Source organism: Mesocricetus auratus, unplaced genomic scaffold (genome assembly GCF_017639785.1).
Source record: "Mesocricetus auratus isolate SY011 unplaced genomic scaffold, BCM_Maur_2.0 Super-Scaffold_100022, whole genome shotgun sequence".
Taxonomy (NCBI): Eukaryota; Metazoa; Chordata; class Mammalia; order Rodentia; family Cricetidae; genus Mesocricetus; species Mesocricetus auratus.
In genome coordinates, this window is record NW_024429203.1 from 1,480,310 (window position 1) to 1,505,329 (window position 25,020).

General features: G+C 51.9%; 2 protein-coding genes across 5 annotated transcripts; both read right to left on the bottom strand.

Annotated features, from left to right (window-relative positions):
* Nucleotides 1-2,555: 2,555 nt before the first annotated feature.
* On the bottom strand, nt 2,556-11,762 carry Keap1 (kelch like ECH associated protein 1). 3 transcript variants are annotated; one of them, XM_040729731.1, is made up of 6 exons: nt 11,559-11,762; nt 9,546-10,231; nt 6,077-6,762; nt 4,621-4,826; nt 4,116-4,292; nt 2,556-3,731 (listed from the first exon to the last, which is right to left on the bottom strand). In XM_040729731.1, the coding sequence occupies exons 2-6, from the start codon at nt 10,182-10,184 to the stop codon at nt 3,565-3,567; spliced, it is 1,875 nt and encodes a 624-aa protein (XP_040585665.1). In that variant the 5' UTR covers nt 10,185-10,231; nt 11,559-11,762; the 3' UTR covers nt 2,556-3,564. The 3 variants fall into 3 exon arrangements, with proteins under 3 accessions (XP_040585665.1, XP_005078609.1, XP_021087728.1); XM_005078552.4 differs by lacking the exon at nt 11,559-11,762 and adding an exon at nt 11,271-11,419; XM_021232069.2 differs by lacking the exon at nt 11,559-11,762 and adding an exon at nt 10,936-11,255.
* Nucleotides 11,763-19,061: 7,299 nt separating this feature from the next.
* On the bottom strand, nt 19,062-24,161 carry S1pr5 (sphingosine-1-phosphate receptor 5). Of its 2 annotated transcripts, none has more exons than XM_013119358.3 (2): nt 23,995-24,161; nt 19,062-20,997 (listed from the first exon to the last, which is right to left on the bottom strand). In XM_013119358.3, exon 2 carries the CDS (start codon nt 20,922-20,924, stop codon nt 19,722-19,724), a length of 1,203 nt encoding a protein of 400 aa, XP_012974812.1. In that variant the 5' UTR covers nt 20,925-20,997; nt 23,995-24,161; the 3' UTR covers nt 19,062-19,721. The 2 variants fall into 2 exon arrangements, with proteins under 2 accessions (XP_012974812.1, XP_005078649.2); XM_005078592.4 differs by lacking the exon at nt 23,995-24,161 and adding an exon at nt 23,595-23,941.
* Nucleotides 24,162-25,020: the final 859 nt, after the last annotated feature.

Genomic DNA, 25,020 nt, shown 5'->3' on the forward strand with positions numbered 1-25,020 from the left:
TTGATCCAGCTGCTAATGCAGGGCGTGCTACCCAAGAGAAGTCCAAAGTCCATCTTCACAGACGACAACAGATAGCAAACCACTTGATCCTCAGACCCAGCTGCTGAGTCAGGGAACTGGACCTGAGAATGAGGGCCCCAACCCTCCACAGCAAAGATCACCCCACTCAGGGAGGGATGGTGTTGTGTGTGTGTGTGTGGATCTGGGGGTTCAGACTCATGTCCTCTTGTTTGCTTATCTTAGCCCTTCACTGTTGGGTCTCTCTCTCTCTCTCTCTGGTTGTGAGCCTAGCCTTTAACCACTGGGCTACCTCTCCAGCCCTCTCTTTTGTTTGTTTTGAAACAGGTCTCTCAGTGAGGGCCTGGCTGGCCCCCAATTCACAGAGATTCACCTGCCTCTGCCTCCGGAGCGCTGGGATTAAAGATGTGCACCAAAACTAATAGTAATGATAAATAAATAAATAGCCAGGAGTTGGTAGCTCACACCTTTAATCCTCCCTCCAGGAGGGAGAGGCAGGTGGATCTCTTCAAGTTCAAGGCCAGCCTGGTCTACAGAGTAAGTTCCAGGACAGCCACAGCTACACAGAGAAGCCCTGTCTCAAAACAAAACAAAAACTAGTGTACACCACCACACCTGGCTGTAAGGGCTCTACTATTGAGTTTCAGTTCCAGCTTTTGGAGACTTTTTTTTTTTTTTTTTGGTTTTTCGAGACAGGGTTTCTCTGTATTGTTTTGGAGGCTGTCCTGGAACTCACTCTGTAGACCAGGCTGGCCTCAAACTCATGCATAGCTGTCTGTTTGTGCCTGTCCACTTGTGTGTAGGTGCCCCACAAGAGGCAGAGGCATCAGAGCCTGCTCTAGTTTAGAATCAGGCTCTGGTCATTGGGAAGAGCAGCACACACCTTTGGCCACTGGGCCACCTCTGCAGCCTAATGTCTATAATATATACCATCTGTTTGTTGTTTGCAGGGTCTTGTCATGTAGCTCAGGCTGGAATTCAGAGATCTGCCTGCCCTTCCTAACACTGGATTAAAGGTGCGCCCACCACAGCAAGCTCCGTGTACACGAGTGAGGATCTTGCTATGTAGCACAAACCAGCCTTGATGTCACAATCCTCTCAGCTTTTTATCACTGGGGTTACAGTCTGTCGTACCATTCCTAGCCTTACTTTACATATGAAGACTTTAATTTACTTTACTTATCCTTAGATAAGGACCCTGAGTTAGGTGAAAAGTTACCCATCCATTTAGAAAACAATATAATTTAAAATTTGTGTCCCTTCAGAGGTCAGAGGAGGACTGGAGACAGAGTTACAAGTGTTTGTGAGCCACCTAACATGCCTACTGGGGAACTACAAAGAGCAACAAGTGCTTTTTTTTTTTTTTTTTTTTTTTTGGTTTTTACGAGACAGGGTTTCTCTGTATTGTTTTGGAGGCTGTCAGTCCAGCCTGGCCTCGAACTCACAGAGATCCGCTTGCCTCTGCCTCCTGAGTGCTGGGATTAAAGGTGTGCACCACCACTGCCCAGCCAGCAAGTGCTCTTAATTGCTGAGCTATCTCCAGCTCCTGAATTTTGTTGGCCTTGTTTCATGTAGCCTAGGCTAGCCTCCAACTTCCTATATCACTGAAGATGACCTTGAATTTCCTTTCTTCTATTTTTTCAAAGGCATGCGCCACCACTGCCCAGCTAAATTTTTTTTTAAATATTACCAAGCTGGGCATTGGTGTCGCACACCTTTAAAACCAGCACTCGGGAGGCAGAGGCAGATGGGTCTCTGTGAGTTCCAGGACAGCCTCCAAAGCCACAGAGAAACCATCTTGAACCACCACCACCCCCAACAAAAATATTACCAGCTGGGCACAATTGGCCCACGCCTTTAAACCCAGCACTCAGGAGGCAGAAGCAGGCAGATCTCTGTGAGTTTGAGGCCAGCATGCTCTACAAAGTGAGTTCCAGGACAGCCAGGTGTACACAGTGAAACCCTGTCTCAAAAAACAAAAATAAAGGCCGGGCGTTGGTGGCGCACGCCTTTAATCTCAGCACTTGGGAGGCAGAGGCAGGCGGATCACTGTGAGTTCGAGACCAGCCTGGTCTACCGAGCTAGTTCCAGGACAGCATCCAAAGCTACAGAGAAACCCTGTCCCGAAAAACCAAATAAATAAATAAATAATAAATAAATAAATAAATAAAAATATTACCAAGAGCCAGGCTTGGTGGTGCATACTTTTAATCCCAGCACTCGAAGACAGAAGCAGGTGGATCTTTTGAGATATCACTAGTTTTAGGGCAGCCAGAATTACACAGGGAAATCCTGTCTTATAAAACCAAGCATGTGTGTGTGAGTGTGTGTGTATAGTATTTATTACTATTCTTTTTGAGCCAAGTCTGGTGTAGCCCAGGCTGGCTTTGAGTTGGCCATGTACTCATGACTTATTCTGCTTCTGCTTCCTGCTGCTGTGATTACAAGTGCAGGCTATCAGGGTTTATGTGTACTTGCTATGGTGCCCAGGACTCCATGCATGATGCTACATTAGCTCTCTATCCACTGAGCCACACTCAAGGTCCCAGAAGTCTTTATTTTGCTGCTTGGGTACAAAAAGGGCAAGCAGGAACCAGGCTTGGTGGTATACAATTGTAATCCCGCAGTCGGGAGGATCAGAAGTTCAGGGTCTCAACTAAAGGTCGTCCTGGGCTTCATGAGACCCTGTCTCAAAATCAAGCAAAACACAGGAAGCCCCAGGAGAAGTGGCACAGAAATCAGGTCATTGGCTTCTAATGCACCTAAAATTGACAAGATGACTGTGTGGCCCAAGAGGGAACCAGATGCCCTGTATGAGCACAATGGTAAGCAGAGAAGACAGATGGGTTTCAAATACCAGCCCCGATCACGATCTGAGTGCATTTCAATAGAAGAGCTGTCTCCCCGAGGGATTCTAAACACTCTCTGAGGACCTGTGTGCAAGACACTGCTCAATCTGTTTTTAATTTCCATGGGAAAGTTAAAGGGTTGCTTAACAAAATAACTATCCAGGGTTAGAGGCCAGTGCTCTCTGTACAGGCTTGTTCCTGGGATCACAGCTCCTGAGGGAGTCTCAGCCCCTTGGCCTCACCTGGCCCCTTCTTCCCCTAGAATTGATCATCGAGTTGCAGGGATCAAAGAGAAGACGTGAGACCCTGCTTTGCCTGTCCCCACTTGAAGGGGATCTGGGTGCTGGTGGCCTCATCTCCAGCCAGAGGGTATAGGGACCTCTCACTTATGAGGGTGCCCCTCCCATGCCACCCAGGCTGGCTGTCTTGGATGCTGCAGGGGCTATGACAAACGGGCACATGGGTTTTAGTTCTGGTCTCCCACAATGTCATTTACAAGGCATCGCAGCGCCCATCCTGGAGGAGCTGCCTTCTGCTGCCTCTTCCGTCCCTGTGATCTCTATTGGCGGGTTGGCTTGTTTGCTTTCTCTTCCTTCTTTCTCTTCTTTCTTTTCCTTTCTTTCTTTTTGTACAAAGACAGCAGTGGTCTGGATGGACTGTTTTTCTTACTTGTTAGTGGTCAGGTAACCCAAGTGCTTCAGCAGGTACAGTTCTGTTGATCAATTTGCTTCCGACAGGGTTCCATGGTGACGGCAACACCCACCCCACTGCGGCCAGATGTCATACGGGTCACCTCACTCCAGGTGTCAGTGTCTGGGTCGTAGCATTCCACACTGTCCAGAAACGTGTGGCCATCATAGCCTCCTGCAGAGAGAATGAAGAAAACACGACGGTCACCTCCCTGGGAGGACTTGGTCTAATGCCCATGTCAACAGAAGACAGCAGGGAAAAGCCGCCTGCCCTCAAGCGATGGAGACAGGTGGGGTGTGGCTCCATGGCTGAACCCCTGCCTAGACTTCCCAGTGAAGCAGGGTGGAGGGCGGGGGTATACAGGGAGGTGGGGTGTGGCTCAGTGTTAGAGCCCCTGGCCAGAATCCCCCAGTGAGGGCTTGGGGCTGTGGCTCAATTCTAGAACACCTGCGAAGCATTCAGGTGTTCCTTGGTTTCTATCCTCAGCGCCAACCCTTGAGAAAGAGAAGATATGGAGATGATAATCCTTTTCACCCTGACCCGCCTCCGGGGCCTCACCGAGGACATAGATCCTGCCCTGGTGCACAGTAATCCCAAGTGCACTCCGCCGATGCTTCATGGGGGCTACGAAAGTCCAGGTCTCTGTCTCTACATCATAGCGCTCCACGCTGTTCAGCTGGTCCTGTCCATCATAGCCCCCCGCTGCGTAGATGCAGTTGTGTAGCACACAGACCCCTAAACAGAGCACACAGTGGGGTCACTCAGAGGCTGCTTTAAGGGGGACCTGAGTAGCTACCTTCCTCCCCTCCATCACCCTTTCTAAGAGGAACCCTTTAGAAACCAAGCTGGAATTTGGTGTGGTGGAGCAGGCCTGTTGTCCTAGCACTGGAGAGGCTGAAGGAGGAGGATCATGAGCTCAGAGTCATCCTCAGCTACATAGCAATTTTGAGGACAGACTGGAACACAACAAAAACCAAAACCAATCTGGAAGAGAGGAAAACAGATGAAGGAAGCCTATCCCAAGGCTGGTTTGGGTGTGGTCTATCCCACACACCACACTCACCAGCCCCGCTTCGGATGGTATTCATTGGTGTAATCATCCGCCACTCATTCCTCTCCGGATAGTAACACTCTGCTGAGTTAAGTCGGTTAGTCCCATCGAAGCCCCCCACTGCATACAGCAAGCGGTTGAGTACTGCCACGCCCACGCCAATCCTCCGAGTCAACATTGGTGCCACTAGGTGCCACTCATCTCGATCTGGCTCATATCTGCAAAGGACATGATTACACCACGGTCATCCCAGGGTCTACAGCTGGCCTTCCTTACAGTAAGAGCCAGCATCTACAAGCACTTTTTTAACTCTGTTTTAGGCTAGCCCAGAATTCCAGATCCTCCAGGTTCAGTCTCCCCAGTGCTGGGGTGACAGGCATGTAACATCTCCTAGCCCTGATCTCTTTATTTCTCTCAAGGGGGCCAGTCAGCAGCTCCATTTCCAGAGGAAGAAACTGAGGCTCAGTCATCAGTTATGCAAGTGACAGCCAGGTCCCTTAAACCTCAACAGGTTTATCCTTCATGCTGTGTCACCCGTGTGCTCCACCTCACTGGGCTCATGACCTCATGTCACAAGTAAGATTTACATCAGAAATGTGGGGTAGGCCACCCAGGATCACCAAGTGACATCGGAGCAGGTGTCCAACTCCAGAACCCCAAGAAGTCTAACAACTAGGTTACTGCTCAGTCCGTACTCCTCCAAGCAACAGCATCAGAGATGGGGTGAACACATCCCGGTTGGCCCAGCGGCATCCAGTCCATACCTGTGCTCCCGGAGTTATTAATAGTGCCCCTGTCCTTCTTGAAAGCGGCCCGCTCAGGGTGACACACCATCCCACCATCCTATTCACAGACCACACACATTAGAGGCCCCTAGGGCATTGGTTTAAAATTCCATTGTCAGGCTGGGGGTGGGGTTGGCTCAGGGTAGAGGGCTGGCCTATCATGCACAAGCTCCTAGGTTCTATTCCCAGTGCCACAAATACACATTTTTCAAATTTTCTCATTTTCCTGCCCTTGCTCCGGGCCCTAAATTTGTGGGGGACAGTTGCCTGTCTGGAGACAAGGTCTCTTGTATCCCAAGCTGGTCCTAAACTTGCCATACAGCCAAAGATAGCGTTGGATTCCTGGTTCTCCTGCCCAGGCATTACAGGTTGGTGTGTTGCTGCCAACTGAGTCACATCTTTTCTCTCCTTTGCCAGGACTGGGGATAGAACCTAGAGCTGGATGCAAGCAGGGACCAGAGCCCACCACTGAACTACATTCTCGTTCAGACACTACATCTTAATGTGATTATACAGTTAGCACAAGTCCACTGTCCCCAGAGTGCTGATGACTGCTGTAGGTTTGGGACACCCCCTCCAGCACTTCTCAACCCTGGACACTGGGGATGAATATCCCATTGGCTCACCCTCCTCTGGAGGTGGGGACAAGAGCAGGTGCCCTCCCTTTGGGTCCCAGTGCTCACCTCTCCACGCTGCTGTGGTGGATGCAGCCATGGGAACCCCCGACTGCGTAGATATGGCCGTCTATGACCCCTACCCCGATGCGGTTGCGTGGCACGCTCATAGAGGCACAGGGAGACCACTGGTTGGTCATGGGATTGTAGCAGTCCAGGGCGCTGGAGTCGGTGTTGCCATCAGGCGAATTGTTGCGGCCACCCACAGCATAGAGCAGCCCGCCCACCACGCAGCCTGCCAGTCCGCTGCGCGGCACCTGCAGGTCTGCCAGGCGCAGCCAGGAGCCATCGCTAGGGTTGTAAGCCTCCAGGTAGCTGAGCGACTGTCGGAAGTAGCCGCCAGCGGTGTAGATGAGGCGCCCCACCTTGGGCGCGCGGCAGGGCACGGACTGCGTGGGCTTGTGCAGCGTGAGCTCCTGGAAGATCTGCACCAGGTAGTCCTTGCAGCGGGCGTCGGCCTGCAGGATCTCGCACTTCTGCAGTTGCGTCTGCAGGAAGCGCGGCGTGAGCGCGTGGCAGCGGACGGCCCGCAGTAGTGCCTGCACGTAGAAGCGCCGCTGAGGGCAGTCATACTTGACCCAGTCGATGCACGCGTGGAACACCTCCGACTCGCAGCGCACATTCAGATCATCGCGGCTGATGAGCGTGGCCAGCTGGCAGTGTGACAGGTTGAAGAACTCCTCCTGCTTGGCCACCTGCAGGGAGCGCAGGTGAGAGGCTGCGCTCTGGGAAGCCCAATGGCCGAGCACCACACACAGGGCCTTGCACAGGCCAGACGGTGGGGTTTCTTTAGGCATCTGTATTGTTTAATTTGGGTTTTAACTTTTAAAAATGTATAGCTAGACGTAGGGGCACAGGCCTGTAATCCCCCATCACTCGGGAGTAAGAGGCAAGAGGATGGCTGTGCATTCAAGGCCAGCCTGGTATCTACATAGCCAGTTCCAGAGCAGCCAAGACAACGCAGCAAGATCCTGTTTCAAAAACAAATAAATAAATGAATCCAGTCTGGCCTTTAATCCCAGCACTTGGAAGGGAGAGGCAGGAAGATGTCTGAGTTCCAGGGCAGCCTGGTCTACAGAGTAAGATTCTCTAAGTATTTTTAGTTTATTGGTCTACTGAGTATGTGTGTGGAGCGTGCCACAGCTCATATCTGGTAGAGGGGTCCCTGGGATTGGTCTTCCGGCTTGGCAGTGAGAGCCTTTACCAACTCAGAAGGGGACTGGTTGGGCTTTGAGGACTTCAACCCCAAGGCTCATCTGACGGAAGGAGAAGGTGTCTTCTGACCACCACATGAACTGTGGCGTGTGTATGCCCCCCAAATAATTACAATAAGAAATTTAAACTAATAGTAAATCATAGGAGGCCAGCATGGTGACTACACACCTTTAATCCCAGCCAGACCTGGGAGGCAGAGGCAGAGGCAGAGGCAGAGGCAGGCAGATCTCAGGGAGTTCCAGACCAACTGATCTACTGAGTGAATTCCAGAGCAACCAGAGCTGTTACACAGAGAAACCCTGTCTCCAAAACCCAAAATAAAATAAAAATATAAAATGATTGACAGGCAGTGTTTCAGACTGGTATTTTTTTTCAGATGTAGGAACATTATATACAAGCAATGAGACATTTCAGGGGTTAAAATGAAGCATGAACAGAACATCAGGTGACCTTGGTGGCCCAAGTCTCATCACATAGGAACCTGATACATGAGAATTTTGGTTTCCAGACAAGTCTGGGCTAGGAAATCCAGCTGTCACAAAGGCTAAACAAATAAGCAAAATACACTAATGCTGGTCCCATATTGATCTTACACAGCTTTAAGGATGTGTGTGTGTTGGGGAGTTAGCCTGGAACTTGCTGTGGTGTGGTGTGTGTGTGTGTGTGTGTGTGTGTATGTGTGTGAGTGAGAGTGTGTGTGTGTGAGAGAGAGTGTGTGTGTGAGAGTGTGTGTGTGTGTGAGTGTGTGTGTGTGTGTGTGTGTGAGTGTGTGTGTGTGTATGTGAGGTCAAACTGACCTGGGACTTGCTATGCAGAGCAGACTGGAGGCTGGCCTCAGCTCACAGATCCGCCTGCGTCTGCCCGCTCAACACTAGGACTAAAGGTGTGCACCACCACACCTGGCTTATGTGTGCTGGGATGGAACCCAGGGCCTCATGCCTGCTGGAACACTTCGGACTTGGGTTTACTGGGCTGGTGATAGTCAGAGTGCACTGTCACATCCAGGGCACAGCCTCTCTGGTCACTGCCACTGCTGCTGCCAGACCAGGCTTTGACCAAGGACTCTCACCTTACCTTCCGCTGAAGACTTCCTGCTCTAAGAAATGAAAATGAAACCAGTAACTAAGAAAGCCCAGGCAAGGCTGCAGCCTGAGGCTGACAGACACTTGCTGACTACCTGTTCATCTGGAAACCGTTTTCTTCTTTCCCTCTCTCCTTCTCCCTAAGTCTCACTGTGTAGCCCAGGGTGGCTGGGAATGCTCAGTGATCCACCTACCTCTGTCTGCAGAGTGCTGGGATTAAAAGCACTGGCCACCACATCAGGTCTGTTCTGACTTCTCACCCCAGAGAAAGCAGGCTTGTGGGGCACTGAGAACTTATCTTGCCCTGTTCCTAGGGCCTCCCAGATTAGGGGCTCAGAACCTGAGTTTTCAGGCCAGCAATATGGCTTTGTGGCAAAGGCACTTTCTGCCAAGCCCTATGACCAGAGTTCAAGCCTAGAAGCATATATAAGGTAGAGAGAAGCAGTTTCTGCCCATTGTCCTCTGACCTCCACACAAGACCAGCCTGGCCATGTGCATGAGCACACACACAAAAGAATGTAAAAAAATAATTTTTACTTTATCAGGGTATGGTGACACCTGCCTGTGATCTCAGTGCTCAGAATGTAATAGTGAGGACAGGAGTTAAAAAACAGCTTCAGGCCGGGCAGTGGTGACCACACCTGTAATCTCAGCACTCAGAAGGCAGAGGCTGGTGGATCTGTTAGTTACAGGCCATCCTGGTCTACAGAGTGAGTTCCAGGACAGCGAGGACTACCTTTCACCAAACAAGAGACCCTGTATGAAAAAAGAAGAAGAGGAGGAGGAAGAGAAGGAGAAGGAGGAAGAGGAGGAAGGGGGAGAGGAAGAGGGAGAGGAGGAAGAAGAGGGAAAGGAGGAGGAAGAGGAGGAGGAAGCAGCAGTCCTGGGGATGGGCTTTTCAAGCACAGAGCCTGGGTTCCATCCCCAGTGCCACTCAAGTCAATTGTGACCGCAAATGTCTGTAATTCCAGTACTTAAGAGACAGAGGCAAGTGAATAAGGAGTTTAAAGTCATCCTTGGCTACATAACCAGGTTAGGGCCAGCCTGGGCTACATGAGACCCTATGGGAGGAAAGAAAAAGAAAACACCAAGCAGCAGCTTCCCTCCAAATGGAGTCTCAAGGGGAGATGGCTATGACGGCCTGTTGGGACAGCTGAGCCCTGGCCCCAACCCTCACTCACCTCCCCGAAGTGCATGTAGATATACTCCCGGGCCCGCTGGTGAAGCTCGGTGCAGCCGATCTGCTCGGCGAAGTTGGCAATGCCGATGGCGTTGCTGGGGTCCAGCTGCTGCACCAGGAAGTCGCTGCAGGCTCGGACCACGCTGTCAATCTGATACATGACTGCCCCGTTCATCACGTGCAGCACACACTTCTCGCCCACAGAGATGGAGGCCGTGTAGGCAAACTCGATGAGCCGCTCCATGACCTTCGGGTGGATGCCTTCGATGGACACCACCTCCATCCCCTGCTCCCGAAGCCCGTTGGTGAACATGGCCTTAAAGACCGGGCTGGAGGAGGCCAGCACCACCTTGTGAGCCATGAATTGGGCAGCTGGGGTGTCCTCGTATTTGACCTGCAGGGTCACGTCACAGAGCTGCTGGCTCAGCCGAAGTTCGTTCATGATGCCAAAAGCCTGCTTGGTGTGGTCCTCTAGTGTGTAGCTGAAGGTGCGGTTGCCGTCCTGGGAGGGCGTCACCTCGGCCTTGCACTCGGTGGAGGCGTACATCACCGCGTCCCCTGCCCCCTCGGGGCACTTGGACCACAGGGGCAGGAACTGGCTGCTGCGGGGAGCCCCGCTAGGCCTGGGTTCTGGCTGCATGGGGTTCCTGGTGACAAGGTACAATTCCACCACTAGCAGTTAGGGTCCTGGAGGGAGGGAAGAATTCAGGGCTGGGAACAGACGGTGGGACTACACCCTGCCACATTTCCTTTCCTTCTCTTCCTCTCTCTTCTTCAGACACGGTCTTTGGGAGCCCAGGCTAACCCCAAATTCACTATGTAACCAAGGCTGGCTCTTGAACTACTGATCTCCCTATGTGCCGGGATTACAGTGTGTGCCACCATGCTCAGACAGGCTTCCTTTAGAAAAACTAAGTAATGGTTTCTAGGGCAGTTTGCCAAGCCAAGTAAACTGCACACACTTGGCTCCATTCAAACGAACTAGTCCTCAACTCACTAGGCTGAAGGCGGGTCTAAGAAACGCCCAACACCTTTCAACAAGCCCTCGAATGGAAACCACCTCAATGGCCTGCACAGCCCCACACAGCCAGCTCCCTCACTGTCTCAGCCATCCTTCCCTTCCCTTCCTCCAACAAGCCAAATCCCTTTCTTCAACACCTCACCAAAGGTTTACAGAGCCTGCCAAGTATGTACGAGGCATTGTCCTGAGCTCCAGGGACACAGCAGGAAGAGAGAAGAGGCCTGAAAATGCAAGGAGTCTGGAGAGGAAATACTGGGTGCCAAGGTTCTGGGGCAGAAAGCGTGGGGCATCAGGAATGCCCACGGGGGTGGGGGGCAATACAGGGATTCAGGAGACCCCTGGAGAGCTGGGGCCAGGGGACGAGGCATACTTTGAATAGGGGGTGTGGAGTGGGGGTCTGCAGCTGGATCCCCAGGTTCTGGGGCTCCGCCTGGAGTCGCGACCCCTCCCCGTGTTGTCTATCGGAGCACCGCGGTGGGTGGGGGGCGATGAAACGCTCCCGGGGCCCCAGCAAGTGAGCGACTGTCACGCGTGACCACACTGCGGGAGCTCAGGCCTGGCACTGCGCAGGGGGCTGAACGGCGGCGACGACCCGGCGCCCGGCGCCTGCTCCAGCGGCCTCCCCACCGCTCGGAGGCGCAGCCCAGACGCCTGGAGAGCCCGCAGGGCCTGATCCCCGGCCCCGGCCCGGAGCGGCGCACTCACCCCGCCATGGCCGCGCTCCGCCTCCGCCTCCGCCGCGCGGGTCACGGTGACTAAGCACAGCGCGCCACCCTGTCACAATAAGAGTCCCGGGGCGCCGGGCGCGGGCGACCCCTACCCTCCACTCGCGGGCCGCGGCCGCCACCGTGCGCGGGCGGGCGGGCGGGCTCGGCGGCGAGGGAGCCCTTGGGGGGACGCGCGCTCCCCCCCACCGCGGGCACGGCCCCACGCGCGACCGCGGGCGGCACTCGGCTCTGACTCCCCATCGCGTCTCCGCGGGTGCTCGCTCACCTCCGTCCCACCCCCCCGGGTGTCTCTGCCGGTGCCACGCGTCCAATCCGCGCCGCCGCCCGCCAAGCTTCCGGGAGGAGCCGAGGGGGGACCCGGGGGGCCTTGGATCGGGACAGCGGTGCTGCGGGGTCGCGGGCGGCACGCGTGGGAGGAGCGGGAGGGCGGAAACGAGCGGCGGGCACGCAGAGGCGGTTCCAGCCCTTCCTGCAGGTGCCGGGCGGAGGGAGCAGGGCGTGGGTCTGGGCGGCCCTAGGAGCCTGCCTCCGGGTCAGGCTGCCGGGGCTCCTCCTGCACCCTTGGACCCTCCCACACCCCACACGGTCCAGCTAGACCCATCTACCTGGTTGATATATATATATATATAATCTTTAATGTTTGTGTTTCAGTTTGTATTTCAATTTGTGGGTGCACTCTGTTCCTGCATTGCCTTCTGAAGTCACAGGTGGTTGTGGGCCACCGTGTGGATGGGGGAATTGAACTCTATCCTCTGCAAGAGCAGCAAGTATTCTTAAATGCTGAGCAATCTCTCCAACCTTACAACTTAAACAAAAATTTATTAATGTTATGTATGAGTGTTTTGCCTGTATGTGTGTATGTATGCACACCATGTGAACGCTTGGTGCCCACGGAGGTTGGGATTCCCTGGAACTGGGCATACAGATGGTGGTGAGCATTTGGGAGTTGGGAATCAAGCCTGAGTCCTCTGTAAAAGCAACACGTATTTGTTAATTTTGTTTGTTTTTTTGTTTTGGTTTTTGTTGTTGTTTGTTTGTTTTGAGACAGGGTTTCTCTGTATTGCTTTGGGAACTCCCTCTGTAGACCAGGGTAGCCTTGAACTCACAGAGATCTTTCTGCCTCTGCCTCCCGAGTGCTGGAATTAAAGGCATGCACCACCAATGCTCGGCTTGTTCGTTTTTTTTTTTGAGACTGTGTTTCAATGTGTAACAGCCCTAGCTGCCCTGGAACTACTAGCTCTTGTGGACCAGACTGGCTTCGAACTCAAAGAGATCTGCTTGCCCCTGCCTGTGCCATCAACACCCAGTTAAGTTGTTTTTTTTTTTTTAAAGATTTATTATGTTTACAGTGTTGTGCCTGCATGTATGCCTGCACACCAGAAGGCACCGGTTGTGGTTTCTGGGAACTGAACTCAGGAGCCAGTGCTCTTAGCCTCTGAGCCATCTCTCCAACCCCTGGGGCCAAGTATTCTTAACTATTGTGCCATTGTAACTTCTTTTTGGGACAAGGCCTCATTGTATATCCTTGGCTGGCCTTGAACTCTCAGAGACCCTCCTGCCTCTGCCTCCAGCAGGCTGGGGTTAGAGGCTATGACATCACTCAGGGCGTTTTTTACATTAATATATGTGTTGTGTGTACTTGTGTAGAGGTCAGAGGATGACGAGGATGACTTGCATAAACTGATTCCCAGCTCCCCCTCTGTGGGGCCTGGAAATGGAACTCAGGCTATCAGGCTTGGCAACAAGGTTTTACCTGCTGAGTCATCTTGAACGCTGCCTTGTTGAGTTTTGCAATCTCATTTTCTCTCTCCTCTCCCTCCTTCCCTCCCTCTTTGTCTGTCTGTCTGTCTGTCTGTCTGTCTGTCTGTCTCTCTGTCTCTCTCTCTCTGTCTCTCTCTCTGTCTGTCTCTCTCTCTGTCTGTCTCTCTCTCTGTCTGTCTCTCTCTCTGTCTGTCTCTCTGTCTGTCTCTCTCTCTGTCTGTCTGTCTCTCTGTCTGTCTCTCTCTCTGTCTGTCTCTCTGTCTGTCTCTCTCTCTGTCTGTCTCTCTCTCTGTCTGTCTCTCTCTGTCTGTCTCTCTCTCTCTCCCTCTCTCCCTCTCTCTCTCTCTCTCTCTCTCTCTCTCTCTCTCTCTCTCTCTCTCTCTCTCTCTCTCTCCCTCTCTGTCTCCTGTCTCTCCACCCCCAACTAGGAGAGGTATGGCTTTCATCCGAGAGTGTTGGAATGCCCAGACCTTCTGCCTCTCTGCGTTTCTCACACACTCTTGATATTTTTTATAGTAAGAGATACTTGGGCTGGAGAGATGGCTCAGAGGTTAAGAGCACTGACTGCTCTTCCAGAGGTCTTGAGTTCAATTCCCAGCAACCACATGGTGGCTCACAACCATCTGTAATGAGATCTGGTGCCCTCTTCTAGTGTGTAGGCATACATGGAAGCAGGGTGTTGTATTAATAAATAAATAAATCTTAAAAAAAAAGAGAGAGAGAGAGAGATACTTGCCGGGCTTTGGTGGCACACGCCTTTAATCCCAGTACTCAGGAGGCAGAGGCAGGAGGATCTCTGTGCGTTGGAGACCAGCCTTGTCTACAAGAGCAAGCTCCAGGACAGCCTCCACAACAGTACAGAGAAATCCTGTCGGGGGGGGGGGGGGGACAAAACAAAACAACAACAAAAACAGAGAGAGAGATATACTTATTTGCTACATACAGCATTTATGACAGCAAGCTATTTCCTGAACTTTCAAGATGACTCAGTGGGCAAAGGTGCTTTGGCCAACCCTGGCAGCCTGAGTTCCATCCCTGGTGTGCACATCGTAGAAGGAGAAAACCAACTCCTGTAAGTTGGCCTCTGACTTCATATGCACACGTAAATGAATTTTGAAAAATAAAGTTGCTTCTTATTGGTGCTGGAGAGATGGCTCAGTGGTTATGTGTCGCGACCGCCCTTGTCAGCTCCCAACAGTTATGAACACAGACTATTCTTCCAGAGGACCCAGGTTCTATTCGGAGTACCTGTATTAGGGTGACAACAAACACCTGTAACTCCAGTTCCAGGGACCCAACACCCTCTTCTGGCCTCCACAGGCACAAGGACCACGAAGACAAAACACTCATATACATAAAATAAAAACTGTAAAATATTAACCATGTTATTATTTTGGTGTTTTTGATACAGAGGACCGGAGCTCACCTGCACCAGTGACCCACAAACACCTGTGACTCCATTTCCCAGCCAATGCCCCACATCTACCTACTACATTAACACACAAGTACTTTTAAAAGAAAAAATTTAAAGTCAGGCAGTGGTGGCCCACACCTTTAAACCCAGCACCAGGGAGAGAAAGGTCAGCTGGTCTACAGCTCAGGTTCCAGGACAGCAAAGGCTATACCAGGAGACCCTATCGCAAACAAAACATCGGAGTTGGAGAGATGACTCAGTGGTTTAGAGCACTTGCTGCTTTTGCAGAGAAAGGAATCTGTATTCCATTCCCAGCACCCACATGGTGGCTCACAGCCATCCATAACCCAGTTTCAGGGGACCCAATATCTGACCTCTGTGGGCACCATGCAGGTAGGTGGTGCAGACATACATGCAAGCCAATACCTATATATGTAAAAGAACATAAATAAACCTATAAATAAAAATAAATCTGGGTGGGGTAACATCTGTAATCTCAGAATTTAGTAGGATTACCTGCAGTCCAAAGAAAGCCTGGGCTACCTAGCAAGACCTTGTATCTGAAGACAAATGAATAAATTATGAAAAAATGAACAGTTTTAAAAGACATTTATCTTAATCCCAGCACTCGGGAGGCAGAGGCAGGCGGATCTCTGTGAGTTCGTGGCCATCCTGGTCTAAGAACTAGTTCCAGGACAGCTTCCAAAACAATGCAGAGAAACCCTGTCTCAAAAAACCAAAAAAAAAAAAGACATTTATCACCGGGGAGTATGGAGCAGGAGGGTTGAATGTTTGAGAAGAGCCCAGGCTACATAGTGAGCTCTGCTTGAGAAAGAAAAAAAAAGTCAGGCGTGATGTCACACACCTCTAATTTTAGCATTCAAGAAGCAGAGGCAGGTGGATCTCTGTGAGTTTGAAGCCAGCATGGTCTATAGAGCAAGTTGCAGGCCAGGGCTACACAGAGAAACCCTGTCTCCAAACAAAACAATGTAAACAATGATGTGGAGTGTGGTGCACACCCAGTAGCCAGGGAGCTGAGGGAGGAGGCTCAGAAGTTTTGTTTCTTTTGTTTTCTTTGAGACAAGGTTTTACTGTGCAGCCCTGTCTGTACAGGAACTCACTCTGCAGACCTGGCTGGCCTGGAACTCAGAGATCCACCTGCCTCTGCCTCCTGAGTGCTGGGATTAATGGTGTGTGCACCACCAATGCCTGCCTAAGGTGAGAAAAAACCAAAAAAAAAAAAAAAGATTTATTTATTGGGCCGGGTGTTGGTGGCACACGCCTTTAATCCCAGCACTCGGGAGGCAGAGGCAGGCGGATCTCTGTGAGTTCGAGGCCCAGCCAGGTCTACAAAGTGAGTTCCAGGACAGCCTCCAAAGCCACAGAGAAACCCTGTCTCGAAAAACCAAAAAAAAAACAAAAACAAAAAACAAAAAAACAAAAAAAAACTTGTTCTCCATGCCATCCCTAGCAAGTCTCCAGACACTTTCCTGACCCCTGGCACTTGCCAGGCTGGCCTCGAACTCACAGAGATCCGCCTGCCTCTGCCTCCCGAGTGCTGGGATTAAAGGCGTGCGCCACCAACGCCCGGCCTTTACTTTTTTAATTTAGTATCAGAATCTCTAAGTTTGCCACTGTCAAACCACCCAACCAATGCCAAGACAGATACGAGAACTGTTGGGAGGTTTCCTGGTGTGCCCCCAGGCTTCTCAGGAACTTACCTTCTGGGAAAGAGATTCGGGTCTTTTGGTTTTGTTTTGTTTTTTTGTTTTTTGTTTTGTTTTGTTTTGTTTTTGCACAGGTGGTCTGCAGCGCCAGCCTGTGCCACCAGCTTTGATGCTGCTTGTAGCTCCCAAGATTACCTCAAGGAGGCGCGCTGCACCTGATACCTCGGCGAGAAGCGGATAGCCAGCCAGCCCTAATGCAATTCCCAGGGCTGCTGAAAGGTGGCGCGCGCGCCTTAAACAGCAGCCACTGTCCTTTCCCTACCCGCGCCCCCTCCCTGAGCCTGCCCACCAGCCTGGCAAGTGCCAGGGGTCATGAAAGTGTCTGCAGACTTGCCAGGAGAGCAAATGTTTTATAGACACAAAGCAGAGCTCTGTGTTTCCCCCAGGCAACAATTCAAAACCTTCGAGGAGTGTTAGTCCAGTCTAGCCAGACTCCTCTAAGAGTTGCGAATACTAGACAGGCCCCATCCTCATGGGGGCCCGAGGGTTGCCTTGCTAAGACATGGGGGAGCAGGTATTTAGTGTTTGCAGTTTCTTCATCTACCAAATGGAGAGTGACTGTAGCGTCAAGTCCGGGGCTTCTATCCCGGCATGGCATAAGCCACGTGTGGTAGGGCATGCCTTTATCCACAGGAAACAGAACTCACAAGTTTAATAAGGTCATCTTCAGTTTCATAGCATGTTTGAATCCAGCCTGAGCTACAAGAAACGTTGTCTCAAAAGTGGGGCCTGGGGTGTACGCTCGCGTTGGCCTGGAGTGAGAAGGCCTGGATTAGCAAAACCAATGATCCCGTGGACCTGTAAGTGACACAGTCAGCAACCGCATCGTCAGTGCTAAAGACTGTGTGTCTATCCACAAGGATATGGTCGAGGTTGACGAGGTCACAGGCGAGTTCAATGGCCAGTTTAAAACCAAAGAGACAGCTCATTGGTCAAGAGCACTGGCTGTTCTTCCAGAGGACCCAGGTTTAATCCCAGCACCCACACAACAGCTCACAGCTGTCTGTAACTCCAGTTCCAGGGGCTGCAACGCCCTCAATACAGACATACATGCAGGCAAGAACACCAATGCACATGAAATAAGAATAAATAAATAAAATTAAAAATAAAACCTATGCTGGGGAGAAGAGCAGTTAAGAGCACTTGACTACTCTTTCAGAAGACCTGAGTTCAATTCCCAACAAACCTCATGATGGCTCACAACCAAATGGAATCAGATTCCTTCTTCTGGTGTGCATAAAGACAGAGTACGCATATACATAAAATACAAAAATAAAACAGGCATTAGTGGCACACCCCTTTTAATCCCAGCACTCAGGAGGCAGAGGCAGGCAGATCTCTGTGAGTTCGAGGCCAGGCTGGACTGACAGCCTCCAAAACAATACAGAGAAACCCTGTCTCGTAAAAACAAACAAAACAAAACAAAAAGCCTATGCTATCTGAGAGATGGGCGAGGCAGGTGAGTTGACTCTCCAGTTGGCTAAGGCTGATGGAGCAGTCTAAAAGAACTTTTCACCAGAGGAAATAGAATGTTTGTCTAAATAGTGAGAAACTGCCAGGCAGTGGTAGCGCAGGCCTTTAATTCCAGCACTCAGGAGGCAGAGGCAGACAGATCTCTGTGAATTTGAGGCCAGCCTGGTCTATGTTGCAAGTTCCAGGACAGGTTCCAAACCCCATCACAGGAACACCCTCCCCCCAGCCACCACCCCCGAGGATGGGGGTGGGGGGTGAGACGCCTCCCGGGTTACAGGTGTTTGCTGGCACCTTAAGACCCATGTGGTGGAGGGAGACAATGGAGGAGACTTTCGCTTTGTCTGCTGCGCATGCTGTGGGTGCCCACACATATCCACTCGGGCACAGAATACATAAGCAAATAAAAGCTTTAAAGACAAGGTCTCTCTTAGCACTTGGGAGGCAGAGACAGGTGGGTCTCTGTGAGTTCAAGGCCAGCCTGGTCTACAAAGTCAGCTCCAGGACACAGCCAGGCTGTTACATAGAGAACCCCTGTCTCAGAACACACACACACACACACACACACACACACACACACACACACACACACAAAAGGAGAGGGTCTCACTATGACCAGGCCTGGGCTGAACTGACATACCTGGGAGTAGAGAAATTCCCCACCAACTCCAGCCCAAATAAATACCTTTAGTTCTAGTACTCAGGGGTTCCAGGCTAGCCTGGTGTACATAAGGAGTTCCAGACCAACTGGAGCTGCATAGCAAGAGCCTGTCTCAAAATAAACGGATAATAGATAATTTTAAAAGCTTTAAAAAAGATTTATTTAGTTTATGTATGAGTGTTTTGCTCAAATTCATTTCTGTGTACCATTTGAATGTCTGGTGCCCTTGGAGTTCAGAAGAGGACACCAGATGCCCTGGAACTGAAGTTACTAATGGTTATGAACCACCACTTGGCTGCTAGGAATGAAACCCAAGTCCGTACAAGAGCAACAAGTCAGGCGGATCTCTGTGAGTTGGAGACCAACCTGGACTACCAAGCGAGTTCCAGGACAGCCTCCAAAGCCACAGAGAAACCCTGTCTCAAAAAAACCAAAAAAAAAAAAAAAAAAAAAAAAAAAGAGCAACAAGTATTCTTAACTGCTGAGCCATCTCTCCACCCCAATAAAACCTTTTTTTTTTTTTTTTTTTGGTTTTTCAAGATGGTGTCTCTGTGTCTCTGTGTAGCCTTGGCTATCCTAGAACTAGTTCTGTAGGCCAGGCTGGCCTGGAACTCACAGAGGTCCGTCTGCCTCTGCCTCCCAAGCACTGTGATTAAAGGCATATGCCACCATTGCCTGGCAAATAAACTTTAAAAGATGTTGGTTAGAGCCCTCTAAGGAAAATAAAATAATAAATAAATAGATGAATGCATTTATTCTGAAAGATCACAGTGAGGCCAGCAGCTCGAATTGTTGTGTTGTAGCTATGTTTGCATGAAGAACTGACTCCACACTGTGGAAACTTGGCAGTTTTGGAGCTAGCTACCTTGCCTTGGTTCTCTACCTCACTCTGTAGCAATCTGCCAGCTGTTAGCACACCCCATCTAGACTTCACCCGCTTCTAAACACGTGGGGAGCCCCCCTTTTACAAAATCCTTCATCTTCCTGTCATGCCCCTTGAACTCAGGGTCCCTGTGGAGGTCTGAATCCGGGCAATTCCCGACTTTGTTTAGACCTCTCTGTGGCTTCCACTTCACAGGCCTTCCTCAGAGTCAACAAGACTTCCCCCAATCTGCCCCTCAACTTCTGCTCCAGTCACACTGAACGGCTCCGCTTCAGGAGCCTGCTCAGGTGACATCGCTAACGGTACACCTTCCCATTCCTCTCTCATTATTATTATTGTCCATGTCAAACGTACGAGAGGCGTGCATCTTTGTCTGTCCCTGTTATGGGACAACCAGTCCGTTTCCCTTCCTTCTTTCCTGTCCCTGCCGTCTTTGGCTGTGTCCTACAGACGATGCTCTTATTTGGAGAATCAGTCTGCTCTTACGAAGGGCCACTGTGGGCTGGGGAGCATCAGGCTGTAGCAGCAGGCACCAGTGTCCGGTTGGCGGTCGCTGCTCCGGGACTGCCGGTGGAGCGGCTAGTGTCCACCCTGTCCTGATGGGGAGATGAAAGTTCTGATGGGCTGGAGCTGCGATCCAGGCTTGGTGGCAGGCAGCGTCGTAGGCCACCACCCGAAGGCCCAGCAGCACTGGGGGATCGCTGCAAGCTGTTGGAGGAGCCCTGGCTACAGGGCCCTCGGCCACAGCAGAGCAGCCGCAGGAGCGCGTGGCGCAGGTCTCGGTTGGTGAACGTGTAGATGATGGGATTCAGCAGCGAATTAGCCATGGCTAAACCCAGGAAGGGGTCGGCCTGCAGGAGCACGGGACACGCGCGGGCTGGGCACGCCACATCCAGCAATAGCAAAAGAAACAGAGGCCCCCAGCAAACCACGAAGGCCAGGAGCACCACACTGAGCGTGCGGAGCAGGGCCAGCGATCGTGGCGTGTGCCGCGATCGCGAGGACGAGGTGGCCCTGCGGGACCCGGGCCGCGCCCGCAGTCGACGCGCGTTGGCTCGCACCTGGCAGTAAATCCTTGCATAGAGCGCACAGATGGCAGCCAGGATGCCCAAGAACGCCAGCACGCAGAAGAGCACGTAGGCCTTGGCATACAGAGGCAGCACGGTGGAGCAGGTTTCCAGGCGTCCCAGGCAGTTCCAGCCCAGCGCAGGCAGCAGCCCGAGCAGCAGCGACGCTCCCCAGGCGGCCACAGCCATCGCCAGCGTGCGAGCGCGACTGGCGGCGGGCGCGGGTCCTCGACGGGCCATAGTGAGGTGGCGCTCCAGCGCAATGGCCAGGAGGCTCAGCACCGATGCGGTGAGTGCCACGAAAACGCCCCCCTCGCGCGCGAACCAGAGCGCGGGCGACAGGCGCAGCGTGAGCGGTCCCGACAGCAGGATGTTGGTGGCGTAGGCCGCCCCCGCCAACAGGTCCGACAGGGTGAGGCTGCCCAGGAGCAGGAACATGGGCGCGTGGAAACGGGGGTGACGGCCCAGCACCACGAGCACCGCCAGATTCTCCAGCACGATGAAGGCGCACACAGCCAGGCACACGGCGGCATCTGCGCGCAGACCCGCGCCGGGCTGGTAGCGCGCCCCGCGGAGCTTGCCAGTGTAGTTGTAATGAAGGGCGATGACCTCGCTCACCGGCGCGGGCCGCAGCAGCCCGGGCTCCATGGGCCGCCCGCTACCAGAAGCTGAGAGGACGCTGCTGTGCTGCTGGCTGTCCGCCGGAGCACTGTGCGAAAGTCTACGGAAGGCAAGGACAGTCAGGATCTTAGAATCCTGGAGAAAGATCCCTGGAAACGGATCCCTAACCCCTGAGCCCTCCCACACACCAAAAGTTGTCCTTTGACTCTCCACACATGAAAATAAACAAAAGTCAAAAAAGGATTTGTTTTAAAAAAGAAAAACTAGCCATGGAAGCCACACCGCTGTGATCCCAGCAGTCCAGAAGCAGACAGGAGGAGTAAGGGGGTGGGTGGGTGGGCTTTTGGTGCACACCTGTTACCCCAGGACTTGACAGACGGAGGCAGCAGGATCAGTAGTCAATGCTATAATCAACTACATAGTTAACTCTGAGGCCAGCTTGGGTTCTGAGGCCCCATGTCAAGTTGATAAAAAGAAACTCCGGTAACACAAAAGCAGAGAGGCATCCAGACGCATACTCGTAAATAAAAGAGAATGCAAGAAATCACGGCTATACAGACAGCCTCAGACAGGGACGCGCAGATGAGGGCTCAGACACACAGCTCTGCCACTTTAGCTCTCAGGAAGACTGCGTGCTGGGAGGCCCTGAGCTCCAGTGTTGACGTCGTCTCTCCTCCAAAAGCTGCACACTCCCTCTTAACCAACCACAGAGAAAAGCGAGAATACATTTCTACACGAAACCTTCACACACAGATTCAATGGCAGAAGCCACCACGGGGGCTCACCCCTGGGAATGGTCTCACACCCAGTAGAGCAGGCCACAATTTCACAACCTCCACCCACAGCCAGCCTGGGGCCCAGTGCCCCACACTTCATGTGGTTTGACACATTTTGCTTGTTTTAAAAAAAGAAATGTCATTCTCTCCAAGACCCAGGGAAAAAGCTGGCTCTGGATGCTCATTGCAAAGTCAGAGCTGCAGGGCACAGCACCTGGGAACCCTGGGAAGAGACACCTGTCATTAAGTCACGATGACTCTTTAACCTGCCAGCCACCACTCGACACTCTCAGCGTGTCTTCCTTCAGTCCCGGTTTACAGATGAGCAAAAATGGGTTCCTAAAGAAATACCTTGCAAGGCTGGCGAGATGGCTCAGTGGGTAAAAGAGCTTGCACCCAACCCTAATGACTTCAGCTTCATGTCTGGGATCCACACAATGTAGAGAGAACCAGCTCCCACAACCTGACCTCTGACCTCTACATTTGGGTTGCGGCATGCATAGATCCACAGTCCCACCCAACTGTCCACACCAACACACACACACACACACACACACACACACACACACACCTTAATGAGATTAAACACTTTTTGGAGACATACTCTTACTATGCAACCCTGACTGGCCTGGAATTTAGCAACAATCCATCTGTCTCTGCTTCCCAAGTGCTGGGATTAAAAAGGTGTGCCACCATGTCCTCTAAAATTTTACAAAAAGAAATGCCTTGCACAGATGCCTTGGACTCAATTTAAACAAAGGCCAAGACCTCAGGTACCCCATGTTGGCCTCAAATTAAGCAGCTAAAAATCACATTGACTTTCCTTTTTTTTCTTTCTTTTCTTTTCTTTTTTTTTTTTTTTTAGACAGGGTTTCTCTGTATTGTTTTGGAAGTTGTCCTGGAACTTGCTCTGTAGACCAGGCTGGCCTCGAACTCACAGAGACCCACCTGCCTCTGCCTCCCCAGTGCTGGGATTAAAGGGGTGCACCACCACCCAGCTACATTGACTTTCTTTCCTCCTGCTTCTACCTCCCAAGTTAGGAGTTACAGGAGCATGCCACCACCCTAGTCTATTTGGACATGCATCCCGAGCTCTCTGCATACTAGGTAAGCCCTCCATCAACTGAGGCTCTCTTAGTTCCATTTTACGTATGAACAGAAGGAGACTCTAAAGAAATGCCTTGTATAAAAATAGACCCAAGCCTGGTGTGGTGGCGCACACCTTTAGTCCCAGCACTCAGGAGTCAGAGGCAGGCAGATCTCTGAGTTCCAGACCAGCCTGATCTACAGAGTGAATTCCATGACAACCAAGGCTACACAGAGAAACCTGTCTCAACAAAAAAGCAAACAAAACAAAAGTAGATCCAAAGATGTCCATTTCTCTCACAAACACAGTCCCACAAAAATAGTGACATACTTCACAGAAGTCCCTCTCAGCAAAAGAGAAAACCCAGGCCTGGGAGACAGATTCTCAATACCAGAAAGGCAAAGGGACAAAGAGGTTCCAGACAGCTTCAGAGTCACACAGGGGACAAGTTGGGAAGGCAGACAGACTTGGAGGTACTGGTTGGGTCACTCTGGAGAGACATCAGACACAGAGGCACGGGTTAGGCAGCATTCTCTGCTGCGGTACACTCAGCACAGGGTCAGGACTTTTGTATCAACACCCCGGTGACTTGACTTCCCTGGGAAGAGGAAAAGTTTGTAGGAGCCCAGCCAGGCTGAGCTGGAGGATTCCTGGGGTCCCCACTCTCTCCCAGCAGGGGTTTTCAGTTTTCTCCGTTCTGGGATCCTTAAGGGGAGGTTTAGGATAAAGGATATATAGAAACTCCACCAAGGAGCATTGTGCCCTTTCAGCCCCGTAGTAGCTCCAAGGAGTTGAGTCCCACTTCCTGCGAGGTCCCCAATACTGGACACTCACCTCTGCGCCCGGGTCATGCGCCCAGGGCTGTGCGCCTGGGAACACTGCACAGCTGCCACATGGGCGGGGCTGGAGGTGGCAGGCCTGGGGGCCGGCACTCGAGGAGGAGTGCTGGCGGTCGCCAGCAATTGCCCCCTCCCCCTCCCAGCCCCGGGTTGCCAGCCTGTGCCACCCGCCGCGGCACCGGAGAACGTCCCAGCGGTGACTGGTACCAGCAAGTCCTAGCTTCTCCCTCCGGTCCCCTCCCAGGGACACTCGGGGGTGGGAGGGCCCAGAATCTCGGGGAAGGGAGGGACTTTTCAGGTGAATCACATCCCTGCTCCAATTAAGGGGTTCAGTCTGTCCTCTGATGCCTGGACCCCTGAGCATGCATCCCAAAGACCCCTCAATGGCGCAGTACCTGGGCAGCGCAATTTATGAGCTACTTGGAGTGGGCGCGGCTGCTGAAGTCTTCCGAGTCCTCATCGGGTGCGGACAGGTCCCCTCTGCTCCAACAGCACAGGCCCCTCCCCCATTTTCCGATCACTTTCAAGGGGCAAGAGGGGGAGGGCGGTGCAAGCTGGATGACGATGGGAACTTCCAGGTCCCCAAATAAATTGGATCTGACTCCTCCCTCCCGCAGCCTCTGTCTCCACCCTGCTTCTCTCAACCTTTAAGATCTCAATCGCGGTATATAGCATTTGTTGTGTTTGAGGGACAATGATTTTGTTTTGTTTATTTGAGACAGGGTTTCTTTCTCTGTACAGCCCTTGCTGTCCTGGAACTTGCTCTGTAGACCAGATTGGCCTCGAACTTAGATTCTCCTGCCCCTGTCTCCCAAGTGTTGCTACTAAAGGTTGGGAACGGATTTGACCTGTCTTGGATACTTTTGAATAAGTAAGGTAATAAATGAATATCTACTTGCTGTCTCTCCTCTAAGGTCTATTTTTAAATTTCTTAAAATATGCTTATTTAGCCGGGCGTTGGTGGTGCACGCCTTTAATCCCAGCACTCGGGAGACAGAGGCAGGCGGATCTCTTGTGAGTTCGAGGCCAGGCTGGTCCGACAGCCCCCAAAACAATACAGAGAAACCCTGTCTCGTAAAACCAAAAAAAAAAAAGCTTGTGTGTGTGTGTGTGTGTATCTTGTGGTGTGTGTGGAAGTCAAAGGACACTTTGTCAAAGTTGGTTTTCTGCCCTCCCCCCTTGTGAGTCCCCAGGATTGAACTCAGGTCCTTAGGATTGGCAGCAAGTGCCTTTATGCACTGAGCCATCTCTCTGGCTCCTCTCAGAACTTCTTGGTATGTCTCTCTGTCTCTCTTCCTCCCTGTCTGTGTCGCTCTCCCACGCCTCTCCCAGGCCACTTCTCCAGCAGGTTAACCTCAGCTGGCTCTACACCCACCCCTCTTTAGTTCCCAAGAGATTCCTGCCAGGGTCCTGCTCTTCCA